This window comes from Scyliorhinus canicula, chromosome 4, assembly GCF_902713615.1.
Source record: "Scyliorhinus canicula chromosome 4, sScyCan1.1, whole genome shotgun sequence".
Taxonomy (NCBI): Eukaryota; Metazoa; Chordata; class Chondrichthyes; order Carcharhiniformes; family Scyliorhinidae; genus Scyliorhinus; species Scyliorhinus canicula.
In genome coordinates, this window is record NC_052149.1 from 73910812 (window position 1) to 73931644 (window position 20833).

Below are 20833 nucleotides of genomic sequence, written 5' to 3' on the forward strand. Positions count from 1 at the left end.
CATCGCTACTACTACCGGATCCCCTGAGTATTTCCCCGGGGCCATCGGGAGTGGCGCTGTTGAGAACGCCCTCAGCCCCGACCCCCTGCGTAGACTCTCCTGCATTCTAACCCACTGGGTGTCCTCCCCTCTAACCCAGCTCCTCACCTTCTCCTCATTCGCCGTCCAGTTATAATATAATAAATTCGGAAGACCCAATCCCCCTGACTGCTGCCGACTCTGCAACAACACCTTCCCAATCCTAGCCACCTCCCCCCCCCCCCCCCCCCCATATAAACAAAGTAATCAACTTTTCAACCTCCTTGAAAAATGCCTTTGGCAGGAAGATCGTCAGGCACTGAAAATTAAACAAAAATCGAGGCAACATGTTTAATTGCCTGTACTTGACCTGCCAGTGACAGAGGGAGACCATCCCTCCTTGTCAAACCCGCTTTCACCCTCCCTACCAAACAAGTACCATTGTACCTACGGAGCCCCCCCCACACTGATCTTGTGACACCTGCACCCCCAGATATCTAAAGTCAGCCCCACCCTACGGAATGCTAGCCCTCCACCCCTGCCCGAGACACCACAAAATATTCACTTTTCTCTAAATTAAGTTTATGTCCTGAAAAGACCCAAATACTTGAAACAACTCCCCCCATCGACCCACTTGGTTCCGATACAAACAACAGCAAGTCGTCCGCATACAAAGATACCCTATGCTCTACAACCAACCCCCCCCCCCCCCCCCCCCCATCCTTTCCGCACTGTCCCTTTCAACAGCTCCAAACTCCTCAATGCGATGGTCAATTGCTCAATTGCAAGCACGAACAACAGGGGGGACATAAGACATCACTGCCTTGTCCCACGATGCAGAACAAAATATCCTGAATTCATGTTATTCGTGCGGACACTCACCCTCGGCTCCTTATTCAGAAGCCTTACCCAATCTACAAATTGTGGTCCAATCCCAAACCGCTCCAGAACTGCCATCAAATACCCCACTCTCTACTCGGTCGAATGCCTTCTCGGCGTCTGATGCCACAACAACCTCTGTTTCCCTCCCCTCCGCTGGCGCCATAACCACATTCAATACACTCCTAATGTTCGAAAAGAGCTGCCTCCCCTTCACAAATCCTGTCTGATCTTCGCCTATCACCTTCGGAAGGCACTCCTTCAGCCTACCCGCCAATACATTAGTCAACACCTTTGCCTCCTCATTCAAAAGTGATACAGGCCTATTCGACCCACATTCTGTCGGATCCTTATCCTTTTTGAGCAACAGGGAGATCACTGCCTGCCCCAAAGTCTACGGCAACACCCCCTTCCCTATTGCCACTTCAAACATCCCCACCATCAGCGGCGCTAACGTCTCTTTAAATTTCTTGTAATGCACCACCGGAAACCCATCTGACACTGCTACCTTTATCGACTGCATCCTCCCAATTCCATCTTTCATATCCTGCTCCGCTATCGCCTCCTCCAATTTGTCCCTATCCCTTACCCCCAATCTCGGATATTCCAAACCATCCAGGAATTCCTGCATCTCCCGATCTTCCCGGGTGGCTCCGAACTATACAATCTCTCATAAAACCCCTCAAACACCCTATTAACCTGATCCGGAGCCACCACCAACTTCCCTGCCTATCCCACACCTGATCAATTTCTCTCGCCACTGCCTCCCTCCGAAGCTGGCCTGCCAACATGCGCGCTGCCTTCTCTCCATATTCGTAAACAGCTCCCCTTGCCTGCTTTAATTGGTGCACCACCTTCCTGTGGACAGCCGGTCAAAACTCGCCTGTAGCTCATTCCTCTTTTCCAGTTTTGCTGGATCCCTGTCTTATGCGTAACTCCTGTATACCTCCAGCATCTTATCTATTACCCTTTGCCGCTCCATCCTCTCCTGCTTATCCACCTTTGCCTTAAACGAGATCACCTCCCCCCTCACCACCGCCTTTAGGGCTTCCCAAACCACCGCCTGTGAAACCTCCCATGTACAATTGGACCCCACATATTCCTCGATTACTTTCCCAATCCAATCACAGAACCCTCAGTCCCCCAACAGCCTCACATCTAATCTCCACCCCGGCCTCTGCACTGCCCCCCTCTCCGACACCATATCCATCCAATGCTTGTGAGGCCTTCTTGAATCATTGTCCTCCTTGTTGTCATGGTCCTCGTAAAATAGTGAAATGTAACTGCGATAAAATAGTACTCGTATCAGAAACCTTACCGTGGGCTGGATTCTCCGCTTCCCTATGCCGAAATGGCATTCGGCGACGGGGCGGAGAATCCGTTTTGGCGCCAAAATCGTGAGCGGCACCGGTTTTTAAATTCGCCGCCCCCCAAAATTCACATACTCGTGGAGTACGCCGCGCCGAGTATCCACCGCCACAGGTCATTGCCTGAGGCCCACCCTGCGAAGATCCACTGCCGACCAGCCGAATTCCCGACGGCATGGGACTCGTGTGGTCTCACTACCCGGGATCCTCACGTGGCAGCTGCGGATTCAGTCGGGGCTGCCACAGTCGGGGGAGGGCCGATCGGCGGACCAGGTTGGGGGGGGGGGGGGCTTCATTCGGGGCTGGGGGCAATGAGGCTGGGCGGTCCGGGCCGCGCGAGCGACCAATGTGGGACACTACTTTGTAAGTCCTGGTCCACGAGCTAATTCCGCCATGGAGCATGGTGCAGCCACTGCAGACCGCCGCCGTGTGCATGCGCAGCCTCTGACCCGGAAGTGCTGGGGGACATATCGGCAGCTAGAGCTGCGAGGTCTACGAAGGCTGCCTGTTAGCCCCCAGAACAACGGTGAATCTGTGGCCTTTTGACACCAGTTTTCCAGGCGGAAAAGACCACGGGCTGAATTCTCCAATTCTGGGGCTATGTCCCCATGCCGTCGTAAAAACTGTGGCCTTTCACGACAGAAAAACTGTCGTGAAAGGGCCACATATTCATAGCCCTGCAAGGGGCTAGCAGGAACCCGGCATGAAACTAGCACCTTTTGCTGCTGATAGGGCCCCTGCACTTCCGAGTCGGAGGCCGCGCATGCGCACGGCAGCGTCCTCCAGGAGCAGCCTGCTAGCCCAGCCTGCCATGCTAGTATCCAGGCCGGCAGGACCACATTAGATCCACGCCATCGGGACTTCAGCCGGTCGGGGTGGAGAATAGCGGGGTGGGCCTCCAGCAATCGGCGCACATAGGTGATACGCAGCACAGCGTAGAGAATCTTGGCCGGTGCCAGGGTGGAGAATCCATTTCTGGGCACGGAACCAGGACCAGAGCCGGCATGATTTCTGCGTCGTGGTGCGGAGAACCCAGCCCCACAGTTTTCATTATGGCGTGGGGACTTCATCCCAAAAACGAAGAATCCAGCCCATATCTATGCAAAACCTGACTTGTTTTTTTAGGTAGAGTTTTAAAAAATTTCAGCTGCTGCAAACCATCAAAAAAACTCAAAACCCATTATTTTGTGCAATAGCCACACCCCATTTCAGAATCATAATCTGAAGAATCAGTGCGTAACCTTGTTGTCGCAGAGAGTCTTTGAATCACTCTATAAATCAATGTCACAAAAGCAACAATTTCAGTCTGAATGCAAATAAATTTGAAGAAATTAACATTCCCATATCTAAAAGTTTTAAAACGTACCTCTGCTTAGATATTAGAAAAGTTCCAATCAATAACACTGATGATAAAAATACAAGTGGTAGAATAACATTCTGCATTCCATCATTGTCGGCCCTCAGCATCACTTCTAAAAGGGAAACAGAATTTGGCATGTCATTATATATTACAAGGAAATGCATGAGAGTCCATTAGCTTCTTAGAGTCAACACTGGGTGATGGTTATTAAATAAAATCATTAGAAACTTTCACCTGATAGTTTGCTGGATAACTATAGTATTGACATCTTACAAGCCAGAATGGTTCAATCTCTGGCTTGTGCACTGATCACGGAGGTGGCAGTGGGAATTCTCCAATTGACATCAATATGTGTAATATAAAGAGAGATGAGGAAATTAACCCCTTCTCTTTGCTGATAGGTATTTGATGTCAAATGAGGTTCAGGTCAAGTTCTGCTGTGGTGTTTCTCACAGTTTCATCGCACAATCCTAAGATGTTCAGGTTAGGTGGTATATGGGGATAGGGAAGGGGAGTGGGCATAGATAGAGTGCTTTTTTGGAGGTTGGGTGCAGCCTAGATGGGCCGAATTGCCTCCTTCTGCACTGTAGGGATTTTATGGATTGTTCGCTCTTACTGTAGATCTCGCAAATGAAAAATGGTTCTTTGGGCAAGTTAACAGAAGATTCCAGGGATCTATGGAACCCAGCAGCTTCAGGAGAAAAATAAGAGGTGATCATTCTGTCAAATACTGACATCAGAGTGCAATGTACATTGTAGAGTGATGCACTTCAATATACGTAAGACATTAAAAAAACAATCAACAGCTTTCATTACAAAATGCACAATACCAACCCATGAGTCATGATAGCATGTAGCATTATAGGATTTGTCACATGGAGCAATATAATGCCATAGAATGAATCATATTGCTATAGTAACAATGTTACAATGCAGTGATGCACAATCTTGTCCCATTCATTCTATCATTTTCAGGCTTCTGCTGTGATTTGCATTCCAGCTATTACATATTTACAAATATTGTATACAATTACACACCAGCATATTCCAATGTTGTAACTTAAAGTGTTTGTGAACTTGGTAAGGCACTCAAGCTTTTCTCTTTCTTTCTCGGTTATGTTCCATGCTTATAAGGAAATCTTTAAATCCTGTAACACACTGCTAAACCTTCTCACTACTCTATACCTTTTCGGTGAATTTTTCTGTTTGTTAAGATGAAGGGTTTTGGTGATATTAAAGATTTCTAGTTTCAGAAGTAAACAATTCCAAGGTCAGGCATTGCCGATGTTATTCCAGAATTAATCCAATGGCTGTGAAGCATTGTGAGGACATGGGAAGCACTATATAAATGGATGTTCTTTCTGATATTGGCAGTCAGGATGACGGAGGTGATAAAAGGAAAAAAGCTGTCACTTTCTACTACATCACTGTGCTGCATTTCTGCTCAATGTGGCCTCTCTTCTCTGATTTCGCGACTCTCCTGTCCTTCTTAAACCTCTCATATTCTATCTAAATTCACAGTCTCCACAATTATGGCATGTCACCGGTCTTCCTAATCCCATGGTTTTAATCATCAACATGGCCATATTCTTTACCATTTTCTTGTATGTTTCAGCACTTTACTCCCTTACAATCTTTTCTCTCTGAAATCCAAGCACCGTGTTCAGCATACAGTCATACAGACAGCTATATTTTTGTTTCATAATTAAAATTCATTTATTATATGACCTTAACAGGTGTCTATCTAAGGTGATCGGCATCTAAAAAGTGAACCCTTCACATTTACCTACATCATTTAGGTTGGTCAATTATTGGGAAAAAGAGATTTAAGAATGAAATCCATAAATATATTTTTACACACTTAAATGAGATTCAAGACAGACGGGCAGAAAGCCCAAGTTGTAGCTATTTGAACCACCTCATTCTAGATAGGTTAGAAAATTGGACTAAAATTCCACCCCCCCCCCCCCCCCCCCCCCCCCCCCCGCGCCCCTGTTTCTGGCAGGTGCTTTGGTCCCTTGAATCAAGGGCTGCCTAAATAATTGAACACGTTGGCAAGTGAGTTATCCCATTCCATTTGCAAATTTGTTCCCACTACCATACTGCTTTCAGTCAAATTTGGACCGATTAATGAGATAGTTCAAGCAAGCCAGACATCTGATAATCCCTCGTTTTAGACAATAAATTCCCTGTACCCCTGCAAGTGACAACAGGGAATGTGGAAGCCTGACTTTTCCTTCTGATTTACCTGCCAGCACAGGAAACCTGAAGCTTTTTCTTTAGCTGACTATTTGAATCTGAAATGATAGTTCAAGTGAAAACATGTAATTCAAACGATCAGATGGTCAGCTTGCCAATTCCTACTTTGTGGTTTTAAAGTTAAAAAGCTGTTCCTCAGCAACACTGCAGATGCCTTAAACTAAGGTCTACGTTGTTTGCTACTTGTCGTTTGCCAGTGAATAAGTACATTGTTCAATGATTCTGAACAAGACAATTTTCTAGAATTAAATCACAAATATAAATAAACATTTCTGTAATGTTCGAGACCCGTTCTTCTTTTGAAAAGAAAAATCAAGCTTTCTAATGCATTATTTTAATCTTCAACTTAACAGGAATGTTGCCTTACCAGTTTTGATAATGATTTTGATTGCTCGACATAAGCATTTAAACATTTGCTCTGCTCCCATTATATTTGTACAATAATTTGAATACTGCCAAAATCAAAGCAATCATGAGTGCCTGGTGCCAGGATATGACTAATACCTCATTTAGTAATAAATTAGGCTTCAGTTCACCTTTAAATCCTTCCACTTGTTGCCTCCAATGCCACATATTTAGATTCAAGTACCAGGTTTTATCAATTGGTCCCTGCACAATGGATAAGCTAGGGAAAAGTTATCCTACAAGGTACAAATTGCAGAGTGGAAATGGGAGAGGAAGGGGATAGTTATACCTTCCAGTGAACAATAAAGTTTGTGAAGATGTTAAATTACTGCTGTTGATATATTTTTCAGAATTAAGATCCTGTTTGAGGATTGGGCAAGTTTGGATATAGATCCATTGTGCTTTCTGTTTTACAGGAAACTCGCCACAATAAATTAGCATTCAAAATGAAATTGACCAAATCAAGTTTGTCTGTAATGCCAGCCAAGGGAAGGTACTAAGAATTGGTGTTGCTTTCCAAATTATATCTCAAAAACAAAAATTCAAGAGGAACAAACATTGATGGAAAGTACAGAAGTGAAAATGTCAGATGTGTCTGATGGGGGCAGGTATGGGGGATATGATCATTGAAACATTCTTCCCATAATTAGCTATATCTTACACTTTATCCACACATTTATTCTAGGACGTAAATTTTGCACTCACGTCTACATGTCAGATCTCCCAGTCACCAGGTTTATTGAATCCTGGCAATTATACCTATACATTAGAATGTTTTGCATCAGACTATATAGGGGTCTAACTTTTGTAGAAGTATCTTAGGTACGCTTAAAAGCTGTTTCCTAAAGTGAATGAGCTGACAAAAAAAGCAACTGAGAGCTGACAAAATATCATATCAACAGAGAAAGAATCTGGAATGAGAGCACACAAGGAATTTCCCTCAATATGTAATTTCTGACATTGGATATGTATCAAGTGCTGTAATTAAAATGAAAGTTAGATTAAAATGAAAGTTAGCTATGGCAGTGCAGTCTGAATGAAGATTGTGAGAGTGAAAGCGATGAAACAGGCAAATGGAGAGTGGGAAGGGAAGTGGAAGTCAGGGGCCCACCACATTCCCTGGCTTTATTTTGTGCTTGTCCCAACAAATAATTCAACAGCAGCATCAGCCTTTTATTTGTCCAACTGATGTCTTTTTGACATTTGGCCAACATCAAAGTCGCCCCACAGATGGGATTTTCTTTCCAATCTTTCTGTGGTACAATTTTTGTGAGTCCATGTGTGTTACACCATCATATTTCCCATCCCGAAAGTATCTGTTTCCAGTTACACATTCATTACAACGCAGGAATCTTTTAAAATAATACCTTTACTCTTGATCTTCATATAAAAGCTGCATGGCTGTCCTTCCCCTTCAGAGAAAATTGGATATACAGTCAGTTGATACTGTATAAATGGAGAAAAATGATCTGGAAGAAGAAATAGAAAGCAATGGGAAACGTGGAAGAGTATTGTTTCAATGAAATGCAAAAATCACAACATTTCATTGGTATAACATATAAACAATTAGATATTTCCCTCTAATGAGATATCCTTGATTTAAAAAAAAAAGCTACAATTCTTGCAGTTGAAAAAGATTTTAAAAAGTTTTTGAGTATTTGTTCAAGTGATTTCTGAGGAGGATATACATCACTATTCTCTTTGATCTGGCTTATATAGTTCAACACAATCAATAAAAAATATTAAAACGAGGAAAAAGTCTCCCAGCCAAAAATGGGTATCGGGACAAGTAATAGGTTTTAATTGAAACTGGTACTAATGCATTTTGGGGAGAAAAAGGGGTTTTCCTGAAACTATTGCCCTGTATTTTCATCACCGAGGCGGGCAACGAAATTTGGGGAAATTCCTGCTCGGTCTGCCCTATCATATCAATCTGTACCATTCCCTTTATCACTGTCTCATTCCCAAATTAATATTGATCTAGCCATTTTTCCTAACTACTTTAGCTTTGTGAATATATTGCCCGAAGACCCTTTTTACAGGTACTTTTACTGAGGCGGGCAACGAAATTTGGGGAAATTCCTGCTCGGTCTGCCCGCCTCAGTAAAAGTACCCGTAAAAAGGGTCTTCGGGCAATATATTCACAAAGCTAAAGTAGTTAGGAAAAATGGCTAGATCAATATTAATTTGGGAATGAGACAGTGATAAAGGGAATGGTACAGATTGATATGATAGGATACTGTGTAGAATATGCTCGAACAATAGACTGTCTGTCAAAGGAGCCCTGCCAGTCAAAAATGTGTAATGTAAGAAAGAAAGATTTGTATTTTATAATGTACATTTCAAATCCTCTCGATGGTTTATGCTAGTTAAAGCCAATTACTGACTTTTCTTTGCAATGTGGCAAATATGGCAACAAAGTATTCCACACAGCAAACACCCACAAAAATCAAATGGAATGAACAGCCAACAGATTTATTTCAGTTCTGTTGCGTATGGACAGTAAACACGAGAAAAACACCTTCCTCTTCTTCAAATAATGCTGTGAAATACTTTTGGGAGATTAAATTGGTCTTCGGTGGTAGGTTAAACCATTTGATGATGAATCAACAGTTCATTTTATTCCCTGTCTGGTATTCTTTTCTATTGACATAATTTTCCATTACTTTTAAAAGCTAACCTCACCCTCTTTACATTCACCTGCAGTTGCAAATGGAACCTCAATTTAACATTTCTGTCGAAAGATGGAACCTTTAACAATGAAGCACCTCCTCAGTACTGCATCGTACCATCAAACAATTACACAAACATCCAGTTTATTGCAACAAACGTAGTCAAACACAGACACATGTAAGCCGGACATTACACACCCAGCGTTAGATTTTATGTGGAGACATATTTCCCGCCCCCCCCCCCCCCCCCCCCCCCACCCCACTCCCCTGGCCCCCAATGGTCTTGAGTCCAACAAATCTGAATCTGGATGCCTGCAGAGATAATAAGCTAGGAGCAGCCTTAATTGCTTCAAAGTGGGACTGTCACCCCGATCTGGGATGCAGTCCCATCCTAGAGAGCTGCCAGTCAATCTGGCTGACTAGTCCCTGCAGCATCAGGTTCAAGCAGTGGCCACTGATGGGACTATGCACAGTCCCCTAGGAAAAAGTGTCATAAAGCACGGACCTCAGGTTAGGCTGGGATTTTGGATGGGCCTCCCGTGGTGACGCCAATGAATGGGTATGGGAGGTGGGGGGAGGGGGGGGGTCGTTTAGAAGCTGGAGGGGAGGATTAAAGAGAGGGGGTTCAATATTAGGGGATGCTTCCCCCAATGGATAGGAGACCCCCAAACAAAGTAACTCCCTTCCTGCCTGACAGCTGCCGTGCATTGAATGCTGCCTGGCTGCTCGCTTTGCCTTTGCCTTCCACTACTGTATGTAAAATAGCAGAAGTGGAATGAGGCCCTTCCGAGGCCATGAATTGATCATTTAAGAGTCGCAAAAGGCTCAAAGGTGGCAGATTTCCTGTGCCTCCCTGTTTGCCAAATATGGGAGCATGGTCAGGAAGGTTGTGGAAAGGCCACCTGTTTTATTTTACAAGCCCCTCCAACTTCAAATATGCCACAGGAGACCATAATTTCAAGCTTCCAATGCCAGTACTGCAGTGATGAACTTACATTTTGTGGGGCCCCCTGCTCACTTTCATTCCCCCCCCCCCCCCCCCCCCCCCACCTCCCTCCATGACATCATCCCCCTCCTCCCATGACTTCAGGCTGCTCCTTGTTTTTTAAATTTAGAGTACCCCATTCATTTTCTCCAATTAAGGGGCAATTTAGCGTGGCCAATCCACCTATCCTTCACATCTTTGGGTTGTGGGGGCGAAACCCACGCAAACACGGGGAGAATGTGCAAACTCGACACGGACAATGACCCAGAGTCAGGATCAAACTTGAGACCTTGGCGACGTGAGGCAGCAATGCTAACCACTGCGCCACGCTTCTGCCCTGACTTCAGGCCCCTCCTGACCCCACCCACCCTCGTCCCACAGAATGCAAAGATGCAAATACACAAATTGATCAAGTTTTAATGCTTTTTAACTTGTAAAACACGTCGTCCAGTTTTGCCCCCTTCCAACGTTGCCCCCCCTTCCAACTTTGCCTCTTTCTAATTTAGCCTCTCTCCAGCATTTCCCCAGAACCAATTTTGCCCCCTCTCTCAATTTTATCCCCTCTCCCCCAATTTTGTCCCCATCCTAGCTTTGCTCCTTATCCCAGGTTTTCCCACTCACTCCCAGTTTTGTCCCCTCACTCCCATCTTAGCCTCCTCATTCCCAGGTTTATCCCCTCACTTACAGTTTTATCTACATCGCAAGTTTTCCCCATCCCAGCTTTACACCTTCTCCCAGTTTCCCCCCTCCCCCGCCTTCCAGTTTTGCCCTCCTTCCAGTTTTACCCCACCTCGCACCTCAACTCAATGACCTCGTCCCACTGCTGGCTCAGACTTTGCATGCCCAGCCCTCCTCAGTCCTGCCCTGGAGGTCGACTCGGCCTTGTTCCCCTCAACTACCTTACCTCGCTGCTGAACTAGGCTGCCTGTCTATGATCTCACCTGTCTAGCCCTCCTCAACCCTGACCTGAACACTGTACTGCAATTTCAGCCGAGATTGTGTGCTTAGGTCCCAGAATGGAACTTGATACTCCAACCTTCTGACTCAAAGAAAGTTGTTACTGACCAAACTAAACTAGAAAATCAGCTACTTTATGTTCAAATGTTGTAGTATTTTGTTGTAATGGAGCCAAAGACAAATCTTGTGCATTTTCGTCATAAAATTCAAATGATTCGAGTTCACAATAATGTAAACTGTACATGGTAAATGGAAGAATGGAGCCTGATAAAGAATACCAGAAACATCAACTTACATTGATGTAGTGCCTTTGACATAGAAAAGTGCACCATGGTCCTTCGGAGAAGTATAATGAGACCAAAGGGTCATTATAAACTTGACCAAACTTTAAGGAAGACCTAACAGTGGACTATTGTCTCATTTAGGCAGTCCCTTGGGATGCAGGGTGACTGGTTTTCACCCTGGTTCAATAGGTCCTGAAATGCTGATAAGTCCGATGTGTGATCTGCAGGTTTTACCACATGCAGGGCAGTGGAACTTGGAGGATCGGGTAGAAAAGTTGTTTGGAGGTTTTCTTGCTCTCTCCATGTCTTAAATTCACCTCTGTGTGTTCTTAATGAAGTCTCTTGATGTACTCCATGCCTTCCTAAATTAACCTTCATGATTTGGTCAGTCACAAGCCAGGAATTCTCATGAATCATTGAGGTTCTTTGACCTCTTCAGGAATGCATTGAGGACATTCTTGATTGATTGATTATTTATTGTCAATGTACTGAAGTACAGTGAAAAGTATTTTTCTACATCCAAGGGAAGGTATACAGTACGTTCATAGTACACAAAAGAATAATCAACAGAGTACATTGACAAATAGTGATTGGTTACAGTGCGGAACAAGGGCCAAACAAGCAATACATGAGTAAGAGCAGTGTAGGGCGATGTTTCCACTGTATTCCTGGAAGACTCCTGCCGCAAACAAGTTCTGTGTTGGAGAAGTTGCTTTGGCAGGTCCGATGTCAGGCATACAAACAATATTTCCGGATGCTGCTATTGAACTGTACCATTCTTGCCACTAGATTTGGGGTATTTTACAAAGGCACCGCTGGTGATGGGTATTTCTCCAGTGATATGAGGTGCCTGCCTCTCATTCTTAGACCCCACTGCTTAATTTACTTATTCTGATACAGAGTTAACCCCATTAACTATCAGGCTTTGCTGGTGTCTTAACATTGCTGGTGCCTTTACAAATGCACATCAGGTTATACTGTCTCTTGTAACTTGGCCATATTTTCGAGAAGGCTTAGGACCAGGGCTACACAATCTGTTTAACCTTTGCTCATTAGACAATCCCTACATAATGGAGATCGTCCGAGTAAACCGTCTCTGAACTGTCTCCATAATTTCTATATATATATATATAAAATTAAATAATGGGCGGGATTTTCCGACCCCCCACTGGGTTGGAGAATCGGCAGGGAGGACGGGGGGCGGCGTGAATCCCGCCCCTGCTGCCTGGCGAATTCTCTGCGTCGGGGATTTGACGGGGGCGGGAATCGCGCCACGACGGTCGGGGTCCATTGGCAACACCCCCCTCCCACCCCCCGGTGATTCTCCGGCCCGCAATGGGCTGGGTGGCCGCCAGTTTTCGGCAGGTCCCATTGGCGTATGTTATGACAGGTGCTTACCGGCAGGACCTGGCTCCGTGGGCGGCCTCCGAGTTTCTCGGGGTGGGGGGATCTGGCCCCGGGGGGGGGTGCTCCCATGGTGGCCTGGCCTGCGATTGGAGCCCACCGATCCACGGGCAGGCCTGTGCCACGGGGGCACTCCACGTCGGCCCCTGTAACGCGATGCCCAACGCAGGGAAGAACCCCCCCTGCGCATGCGCTGGGATGACGGCAGCACATGCTGGCGCTCCCACGCATGCGCCAACTCACGTGGCCGGCGGAGGCTCTTTGGTGCCGGTTGCCATGACACCAAGCCTCTTCCACGCCGGCTGGCGCGGCGCAAACCACTCCGGCGCCAGCCGAGCCCCTGAAGGTGCGAAGGATTCTGCGCTTTCGGGGCAGCCCGATGCCGGAGTGGTTCATGCAACTCCTTCGCGCCGGAGTTGCTCGCCCCGCCGGTTTTCGAAGAATCCCGCCCAATATCTTTCCTTAAATAAGGAGACCAAAATTGCTCATCATACTCCAGTTATGATCTCACCGATCAGGGCCCACTGATTTGCGGGCGTGCCTGTGCCGTGGGGGCACTCTTTTTCTTCCGCCTTCACCATGGTCTTCACTATGGCGGAGGCGGAAGAGACCCCCTCCCCTGCTCATGCGCCGGGATGACATCAGCAGCCGCTGACGCTCCGGCGCATGCGCGGACTTACACCGGCCGGCTAAGTCCTTTCGGCCCCGGCTGACGTGGTGCCAAAGGCTGTTCACGCCAGCTGGTGGAGCGGGAACCACTCCGGCGCAGGCCTAGCCCCTCAATGTGAGGGCTTGGCCCCTAAAGGTGCGGAGACATCCGCACCTTTGGGGCGGCCCAACGCCAGAGTGGTTCACGCCACTCCAACATGCCGGGACCCCCCGCACCGCCGGGTAGGGGAGAATCCCGGCCCTTATTCCCATTTGCTGTTTCCTGTCCATTAGCCAATATACTACCTCCAACACTATGGACTCTTTATCTTGTGACTTAACCTATTGTGAGGTACTTTATCAAATGACTTCCAGAAGTGCAAATAAACGCATCTACTGGTTCCCCTCTCTCCACTCTGGCGGAAATATCTTCTAAAAACTCTAATAAATTAGTCAGATACGATTTCCCTTTCATGAAACCATGCTGACTCTGTTCAATTAGATTATAATTTTCCAAATGTGCTGTTATTACTTACTTAATAATTGATTCTAACATTTTTCCAACAATAGATTTAGGCTAATTAGCCTATAGTTACTCGCTTTTTGCCTCCTCCCTTGATGAATAGGAGTGTTGCATTGGCAATTTTCTAATCCTCCGGTGCTTTACCAGAATCCAAGGGTTTTTGAAAAATGACAACCAATGCATCCAATATCTCTGTAGCTACTTCTTTTAGGATCTTGATGCACTGTTCATTACTCTGCCAGGGCAGACTGATTCCTGCCCTCCATCTCCATGCCAAACTGGTCTTCATGAACAGCACTGTGTTGCTGGACCCCTGGTCCCTCCTGTGTCCATGTCTCAGATCAGTACCGTACCATTGTACTGGAAGTGGTTGTGGTACACATTGGTGCCAATGACATTGGTTAAAAATGGATGAGGTCCTGAAAGCTTAATGTAGGGAGTTAGGAAGAAAGTTGAGAAATAGAACCTCAAAGGCAGTGATCTCAGAATTACGATCAGTGCCATGTGCTAGTCAGAGTAGAAATAGTAGGATGTATTGGATCAATACGTGGCTGAAGAGATGGTGTGAGAGGGAGGGTTTCAGATTCCTGGGACATTGGGACTGGTTCTGGGGGAGGAGGGACCTGTACAAACTGGACGGGTTACACCCGGGCACTGAAACTGATGATGTCCTGGGAGGGGGGGGGGGGGGGGGGGGGGGGGGTACTTGCTCAAGCGGTTGGGGAGGGTTTAAACTAATATGGCAGTGGGGATGAGAACCTATGTAAGGATTCAGAGCAGGGGAATCAAGAGCAAGCAAAAAGACAGAAAGGAACATAAGAAAAGTGATAGGCAGAGAAATCAAGAGCCTGTATCAGATAATGACACTGTACAAAATAGGGACGAAGCAAGGAATGTTAAAAAGGACTAACCTTAAGGCTTTGTACCGAAACACATGGAGCATTCAAAATAAAATGGATGAATTAGTTGCGCTGATAGATAGAGACGAGTATGATATTGTTGGGATTACATGGTTCCAAGGTGACCAAGGATGGGAACTAAACATTGAGGGCTATTCAGTTTTTAGGAAGGACAGATAGAAAGGAAAAGGTGGTGGAGTTGCATTGTTGATTAATGATGATATTGATATAATATTGAGGAAAGATATGGGTACAAATGATGTGGAATCTGTCATGGTAGCGTTAAGAGGGGTAGCATGGTGGCGCGGTGGTTAGCACTGCTGCCTCATGGCACCAAGGTCCCAGGTTCAATCCCGGCTCTGTGTCACTGTCCGTGTGGAGTTTTCACATTCTCCCCATGTCTGTGTGGGTTTCGCCCCCACAACCCAAAGATGCGCAGTGTGGGTGGATTGCCCACACTAAATTGCCCATTAATTGGAAAAAATCAATTGGATACTCTAAATATAAAAAAAGAATAGTAGCATTAAGAAAAATCAAGGGGCAAAAAATATTCATGGGGTGATATACAGACCACCAAAATGCAGTGATAATGTTGGGAATAACATTAGACAGGAAATCAGAGATGGAAGTAATAAAGGAATATCCATGATTATGGGTGACTTTATCCTGCATATAGATTGGTGAGACAAATTAGTCACAGTGCAATAGAGGAGGAATTCCTGGGGTGTATAAGGGATGGTTTTCTGGACCTGTATGTTGAGGAACCAACAAAGAAACCGGCCATCTTGGACTGGGTGTTGTGCAATGAAAAAGGACTGGTTGGCAATCTAGTTGGGAGAGAACCCTTGGGAATGAGTGACCGTAATATGGTAGATTTCTTTATTAAGGTGAATGGTGAGGTAGTTGATTCTGAGACCAAGGTCCTGAACCTTAATAAAGGTACCCAGAAGGGACAGAGATTGAAGTGTGGGTAACAAGACAGATGGGATGATGGTGCTATGAAAGTTTTGTTGAGAGAGGTATGTTGATATGTGTCCCCCGCGGGTGGATGTGTGAGATCAGTGATGGTAGCTGTTTGGGTAAATGATACCATGGTGAGTGTTTGATAGTGAAAGGGGCATCGAGAAGTCTTACCCTGGAGGAGCTGATAAGATCATTCATCCGTATCCTGCACTGGATGACACTTTGCGAGTGCGTAGTAGCTGCTCTAACCTCCTGTGCAATGGCTTCCAAGCTGGACGAGTGAGGCATGTGTGCTTCTTTGCGGCACCCCTGGATAAGGCACATGCCCTTGGGTCCGGACTCTATGAATAAGGGCCTTGAGGATCCTGGAGGTGAAAGCAGGCAGAGCTTTTCTTCCTGAAGTGGCTAGCCTTTTGTCTCTGGGTTGCTGACATCCTGAATGATCAAGTAGAGACATCTGGGCTGGAGAGAGTGATCCGAGTGTGCTGGACTGGTGTTAAATATGACGCTGGCCCTATGTGGTGAATCACAGTCCGTGTAATTCACACTGTTATTATATATGATGTACTGTGTCTATGTTAGCTCGGTATACGAGCAGTTGCCCGGCTCTGCCCATAGGGGGAGATGAGGAGTTTGTACTGGGCTCCACCCATGGCTCCGCCCATGGCTCCACCCATGGCTCCGCCCATGGCTCCTCCCACTAACTGGAAGTATAAAGCTTGGCAGTCGTGTGCCTGCCTGCCAGTTCATCTCGTCGCAGGCAGGCTCTGTTGTAAGACTAATAAAACCACTGTTCACTTCCAACCACGTGTCGTGTGAATTGATGGTCACATCAATTTAATAGTCTTAGGAAACAAGAAGAAATCGAAGAAACAACTATGGAATCAGCCCTCAAACCTGACCGACGAGAACTCGACCCGCAGGCTGCAGAGGCAAGAGAAATCTTTCAGCACAGGCTCAGATGTTTCAAGGCCTACCTGGCTGAATCAAGTAGTGATGAAACTACAGAGGAGCAGAAACTCAGTCTACTGCACGCAAGGGTGAGCCACCGTATATCTTCTCAACTCAATAGTACCAACTCGTATACGGGGGCCCTAGCCATGCTAGATCGAATGTACGTGAGGCCCATCAATGAGGTCTACGGGCGCCATATTTTTACGACCCGCCGCCAGCACCCCGCGGAGTTGTTGGAAGAATTCCTGCGGGAGTTAAAGATTTTAGATTGGGACTGTAATTACCAGGCTGTATCAGCCGAACAGCACATGGAATTTGCCGTTAGAGATGTGTACGTGGCAAGCCTCAGATCAAATTATGTGCGCCAGCGGTTGCTAGAAAAAGGGGCCCAGAACTTAGAGGACACAGTTGAACTAGCTACCACTATGGAGGTCTCATTCCGCAGCCTCACCTCGTTCCCCGTGGACCAAGCGACCCCATCCTGGGCCCCCGACCGGTGACTGCCCCAGGCCTGCACTGCGCGGCCACCCAGCCATCACGCAGCCCCAGTGAGCCGTTTTTGCGGACAGTCCCAGCACCCACGGCAGCACTGCCCGGCCCGTAACGCGACCTGCAGCAGCTGCGGTCGCAAAGGACACTATGCCCGGGTCTGCCTGTAAAAAAGCAGGCCTCCTCTCCTAACTCCCCCGCAGCCCTGAGCACTCGTTTCCCGAATCCACAGGCCCGCAGGCCCCGAAATGCTGCGGCCTGTACTCCGACTCCGCCTCCAAACAACACGTGCGACTCATGGGGGCTGCCATCTTGGAAACCCCCTCCATACGGCCGGCCACGTGCGACACATGGGGGCCGCCATCTTCCTCGCTGCCTGCCACTTGCGATCCACGGGGGCGGCCATCTTCTTCCAACTCAGAAATTCATCTAGAAGAATACAAACTCAGAGGACAGTCATCACGGGGCCACTCCAGCACAGCTGATCGAGCCGATGACTACCCGCAACTCAGCGCAGTGACACTGGACCAGTTGCTTCCAAAATACCTCCGAAATTCAATGATGACCGTTCGAATCAACGGATACAGGACACCGTGCCTCTTCGACTCCGGGAGCACCGAGAGCTTCGTACACCCACTGCTAAGACGCTGTTCGCTCCCTATTTTTCCTGCACGGCAAACTATCTCCCTCACTTCGGGCTCCCACTCTGTTCACCTCCAAGGGCGCACCATCGCGACCCTAACGATCCAGGGCACCAGCTACTCAAAGTTCCAGCTGTGTGTGCTCCCTGAACTCTGCGCCCCACTCCTACTGGGACTCGACTTCCAGTGCAACCTGAAAAGCCTCACACTCAGCTTTGGCGGGCCCTTGCCCCCACTCACTACTTGCAGCCTCGCCACACTAAAAATCGACCCCCCTCCACTCTTTGCCAATCTCACGCCGGACTGCAAACCCGTAGCCACTCACAGCAGGCGATACAGCCTGCAGGACAGGTATTTATCAGAACCGAGGTCCATAGGCTTCTACGTGAGCGGATCATAGAGGCCAGTAGCAGTCCCTGGAGAGCTCAGGTGGTGGTCGTCAAGACCGGGGAAAAATTCCGAATGGTAGTGGACTATAGCCAGACCATTAATCGGTTCATGCTCCTTGACGCGTACCCCCTCCCCAGAATTGCAGATATGGTGAATCAGATCGCCCATTATAAAGTCTTCTCCATGGTGGATCTGAAGTCTGCATACCACCAGCTCCCAATCCGCCCAGAGGACCGCCACTTCACGGTATTTGAGGCCGACGGCCGCCTCTTCCACTTCCTCCGGGTTCCCTTTGGCGTCACTAATGGGGTCTCGGTGTTCCAACGAGCAATGGACCGAATGGTGGACCAGTACGGGCTGCGGGCCACGTTTCCGTACCTGGATAACGTCACCATCTGCGGCCACGACCAGCAGGACCATGACGTTAACCTCGATCGACTTCTCCAGACAGCCCAGAAGCACAACCTCACGTATAACACGGAGAAATGCGTTTTCCGCACGACCAGGCTAGCCATCCTCGGCTATGTCGTGGAGAACGGAGTCCTGGGCCCCGACTCAGACTGTACGTGCCCCCTCTTAGAACTCCTCCTCCCTCATTGTCCCAGGGCCCTCAAAAGGTGCTTGGGACTTTTCTCTTATTATGCCCAGTGGGTCCCTCAGTATGCGGACAAAGCCCGGCCACTATTTATGGCCACACTCTTCCCTCTATCGGATGAGGCTCGTCAGGCCTTCACTCGTATCAAGGCGGACATTGCCAAAGCGGCCATGCGGGCGGTGGATGAATCCATCCCCTTTCAGGTAGAGAGCGATGCCTCAGAGGTCACCCTCGCAGCCACACTAATTCAGGCAGGGAGACCAGTCGCCTTCTTCTCCCGAACCCTCTCTGCTTCGGAACTTCGACACTCCTCGGTCGAAAAGGAAGCACAAGCCATCGTGGAAGCTATATGTCACTGGAGGCACTACCTCGCAGGTAGAAGGTTCACCCTCATCACCGACCAAAGATCGGTTGCCTTTATGTTCGACAACTCTCAAAGGGGCAAAATCAAAAATGATAAGGTCCTACGGTGGAGGATCGAACTCTCCACCTACAAGCACGACATTATGTACCGACCGGGGAAGCTCAACGAGCCCCCTGATGCCCTGTCCTGCGGTACGTGCGCCAGCGCACAAGACGACCGCCTGAAAGCTCGCCCACTACGTCAAAGTCCGAAATCTGCCTTTCTCCACCGAGGAGGTAAAAGCCATCACAGGGGACTGCCCGATCTGTGCGGAGTGCAAACCGCACTTCTATAGACCAGACCTGGTCAAGGCCTCCCGGCCCTTTGAACGCCTCGCTATCGATTTCAAAGGGCCACACCCCTTGACCAATAGGAATGTGTACTTCCTGAACGTCATCGACGAGTTCTCTCGCTTTCCCTTTGCTATCCCATGCCCCGATATGACCTCCCACACAGTCATTAGGGCCCTGCACAGCATCTTCACCCTGTTTGGTTTTCCCAGCTACGTACACAGCGACAGGGGTTCATCCTTTATGAGCGACGAGCTGCGTCAGTACCTGCTCGAAAAGGGCATTGCCTCGAGCAGAACTACCAGCTACAACCCCAGGGGGAACGGGCAGGTGGAGAGGGAGAACGCAACGGTCTGGAAGACCGTCCTACTGACCCTCCGGTCCAGGAAGCTCCCGACCTCCCTTTGGCAGGAAGTCCTCCCCGACGCGCTCCATGCTATTAGGTCCCTCCTATGTACGGCCACCAACCAGACCCCTCAAGAGCAGCTATTTGTTTTTTCCCGGGGCATTACCACGGTGGTTTCGCTCCCAGCATGGTTGAAGAACCGGGCCCGGTTCTCCTCCGGAAGCACGTCCGGACTCACAAAACTGACCCACTCGTAGAGAGAGTGCTCCTACTCCACTCGAACCCACACTACGCATTTATAGAGTAACCTGATGGCCGTCAGGACACTGTTTCCCTCCGGGACCTGGCACCTGCAGGATCCAACTCCGACACTACCTCCGCTGAGATACCCCTCGCACTATACCCCTCCCAGCCCCCCGCGCCCGGCGCCCCCACGCCTGCAGTTTCACTGCCCGCGCCCTTGGGTTTCCGGCGCTCCCCGTCACCAGTCGAACCAGTCGGGAAAGAAGGTCTGGCCGAATCACCCCCGGAGTCCGCCATGGTTCCCTCGCCGACCGCCACCAGAAGAGGCTGCAACCCCGGTGTTTCGTCAATCCCAGAGGACGACTCGGCTGCCGGATCGACTTAATTTGTGATTTATAACCTGTAAATTGTAACTTGTAACTCGTAATTTGGATTTTGTAGACACATCACCCCCGCTGGACTCAATGTTTTTACAGGGGTGAATGCGGTGAATCACAGTCCGTGTAATTCACACTGTTATTATATATGATGTACTGTGTCTATGTAAGCTCGGTATATGAGCAGTTGCGTGGCTCTGCCCATAGGGGGAGATGAGGAGTTTGTACTGGGCTCCACCCTTGGCTCCGCCCATGGCTCCTCCCACTAACCAGAAGTATAAAGCTTGGCAGTCGTGAGCCTGCCTGCCAGTTCATCTCGTCGCAGGCAGGCTCTGTTGTAAGACTATTAAAACCACTGTTCACTTCCAACCACGTGTCGTGTGAATTGATGGTCACGTCAGCCTACAAATCCGCCAGATGATGGCGGGCAGATGAATTAGCTGCCAGCCCATGAGGAGATTAGGAGGGGAACACGTCTGTGA

The 20833-nt window shown here is 48.1% G+C and overlaps 1 protein-coding gene across 1 annotated transcript in view; it reads right to left on the reverse strand.

Moving 5' to 3' along the window:
• Positions 1-20833, reverse strand: part of lepr (leptin receptor) — a 158093-nt gene that overhangs the window by 19557 nt on the left and 117703 nt on the right. Inside the window, exons 16-17 of the mRNA XM_038793503.1 lie at positions 7656-7757; positions 3631-3736 (exon numbers count right to left, since the gene is read on the reverse strand). Of these exons, the coding sequence (XP_038649431.1) occupies positions 3631-3736; positions 7656-7757 (208 nt within the window). The remainder of the gene's footprint in view (positions 1-3630; positions 3737-7655; positions 7758-20833) is intronic.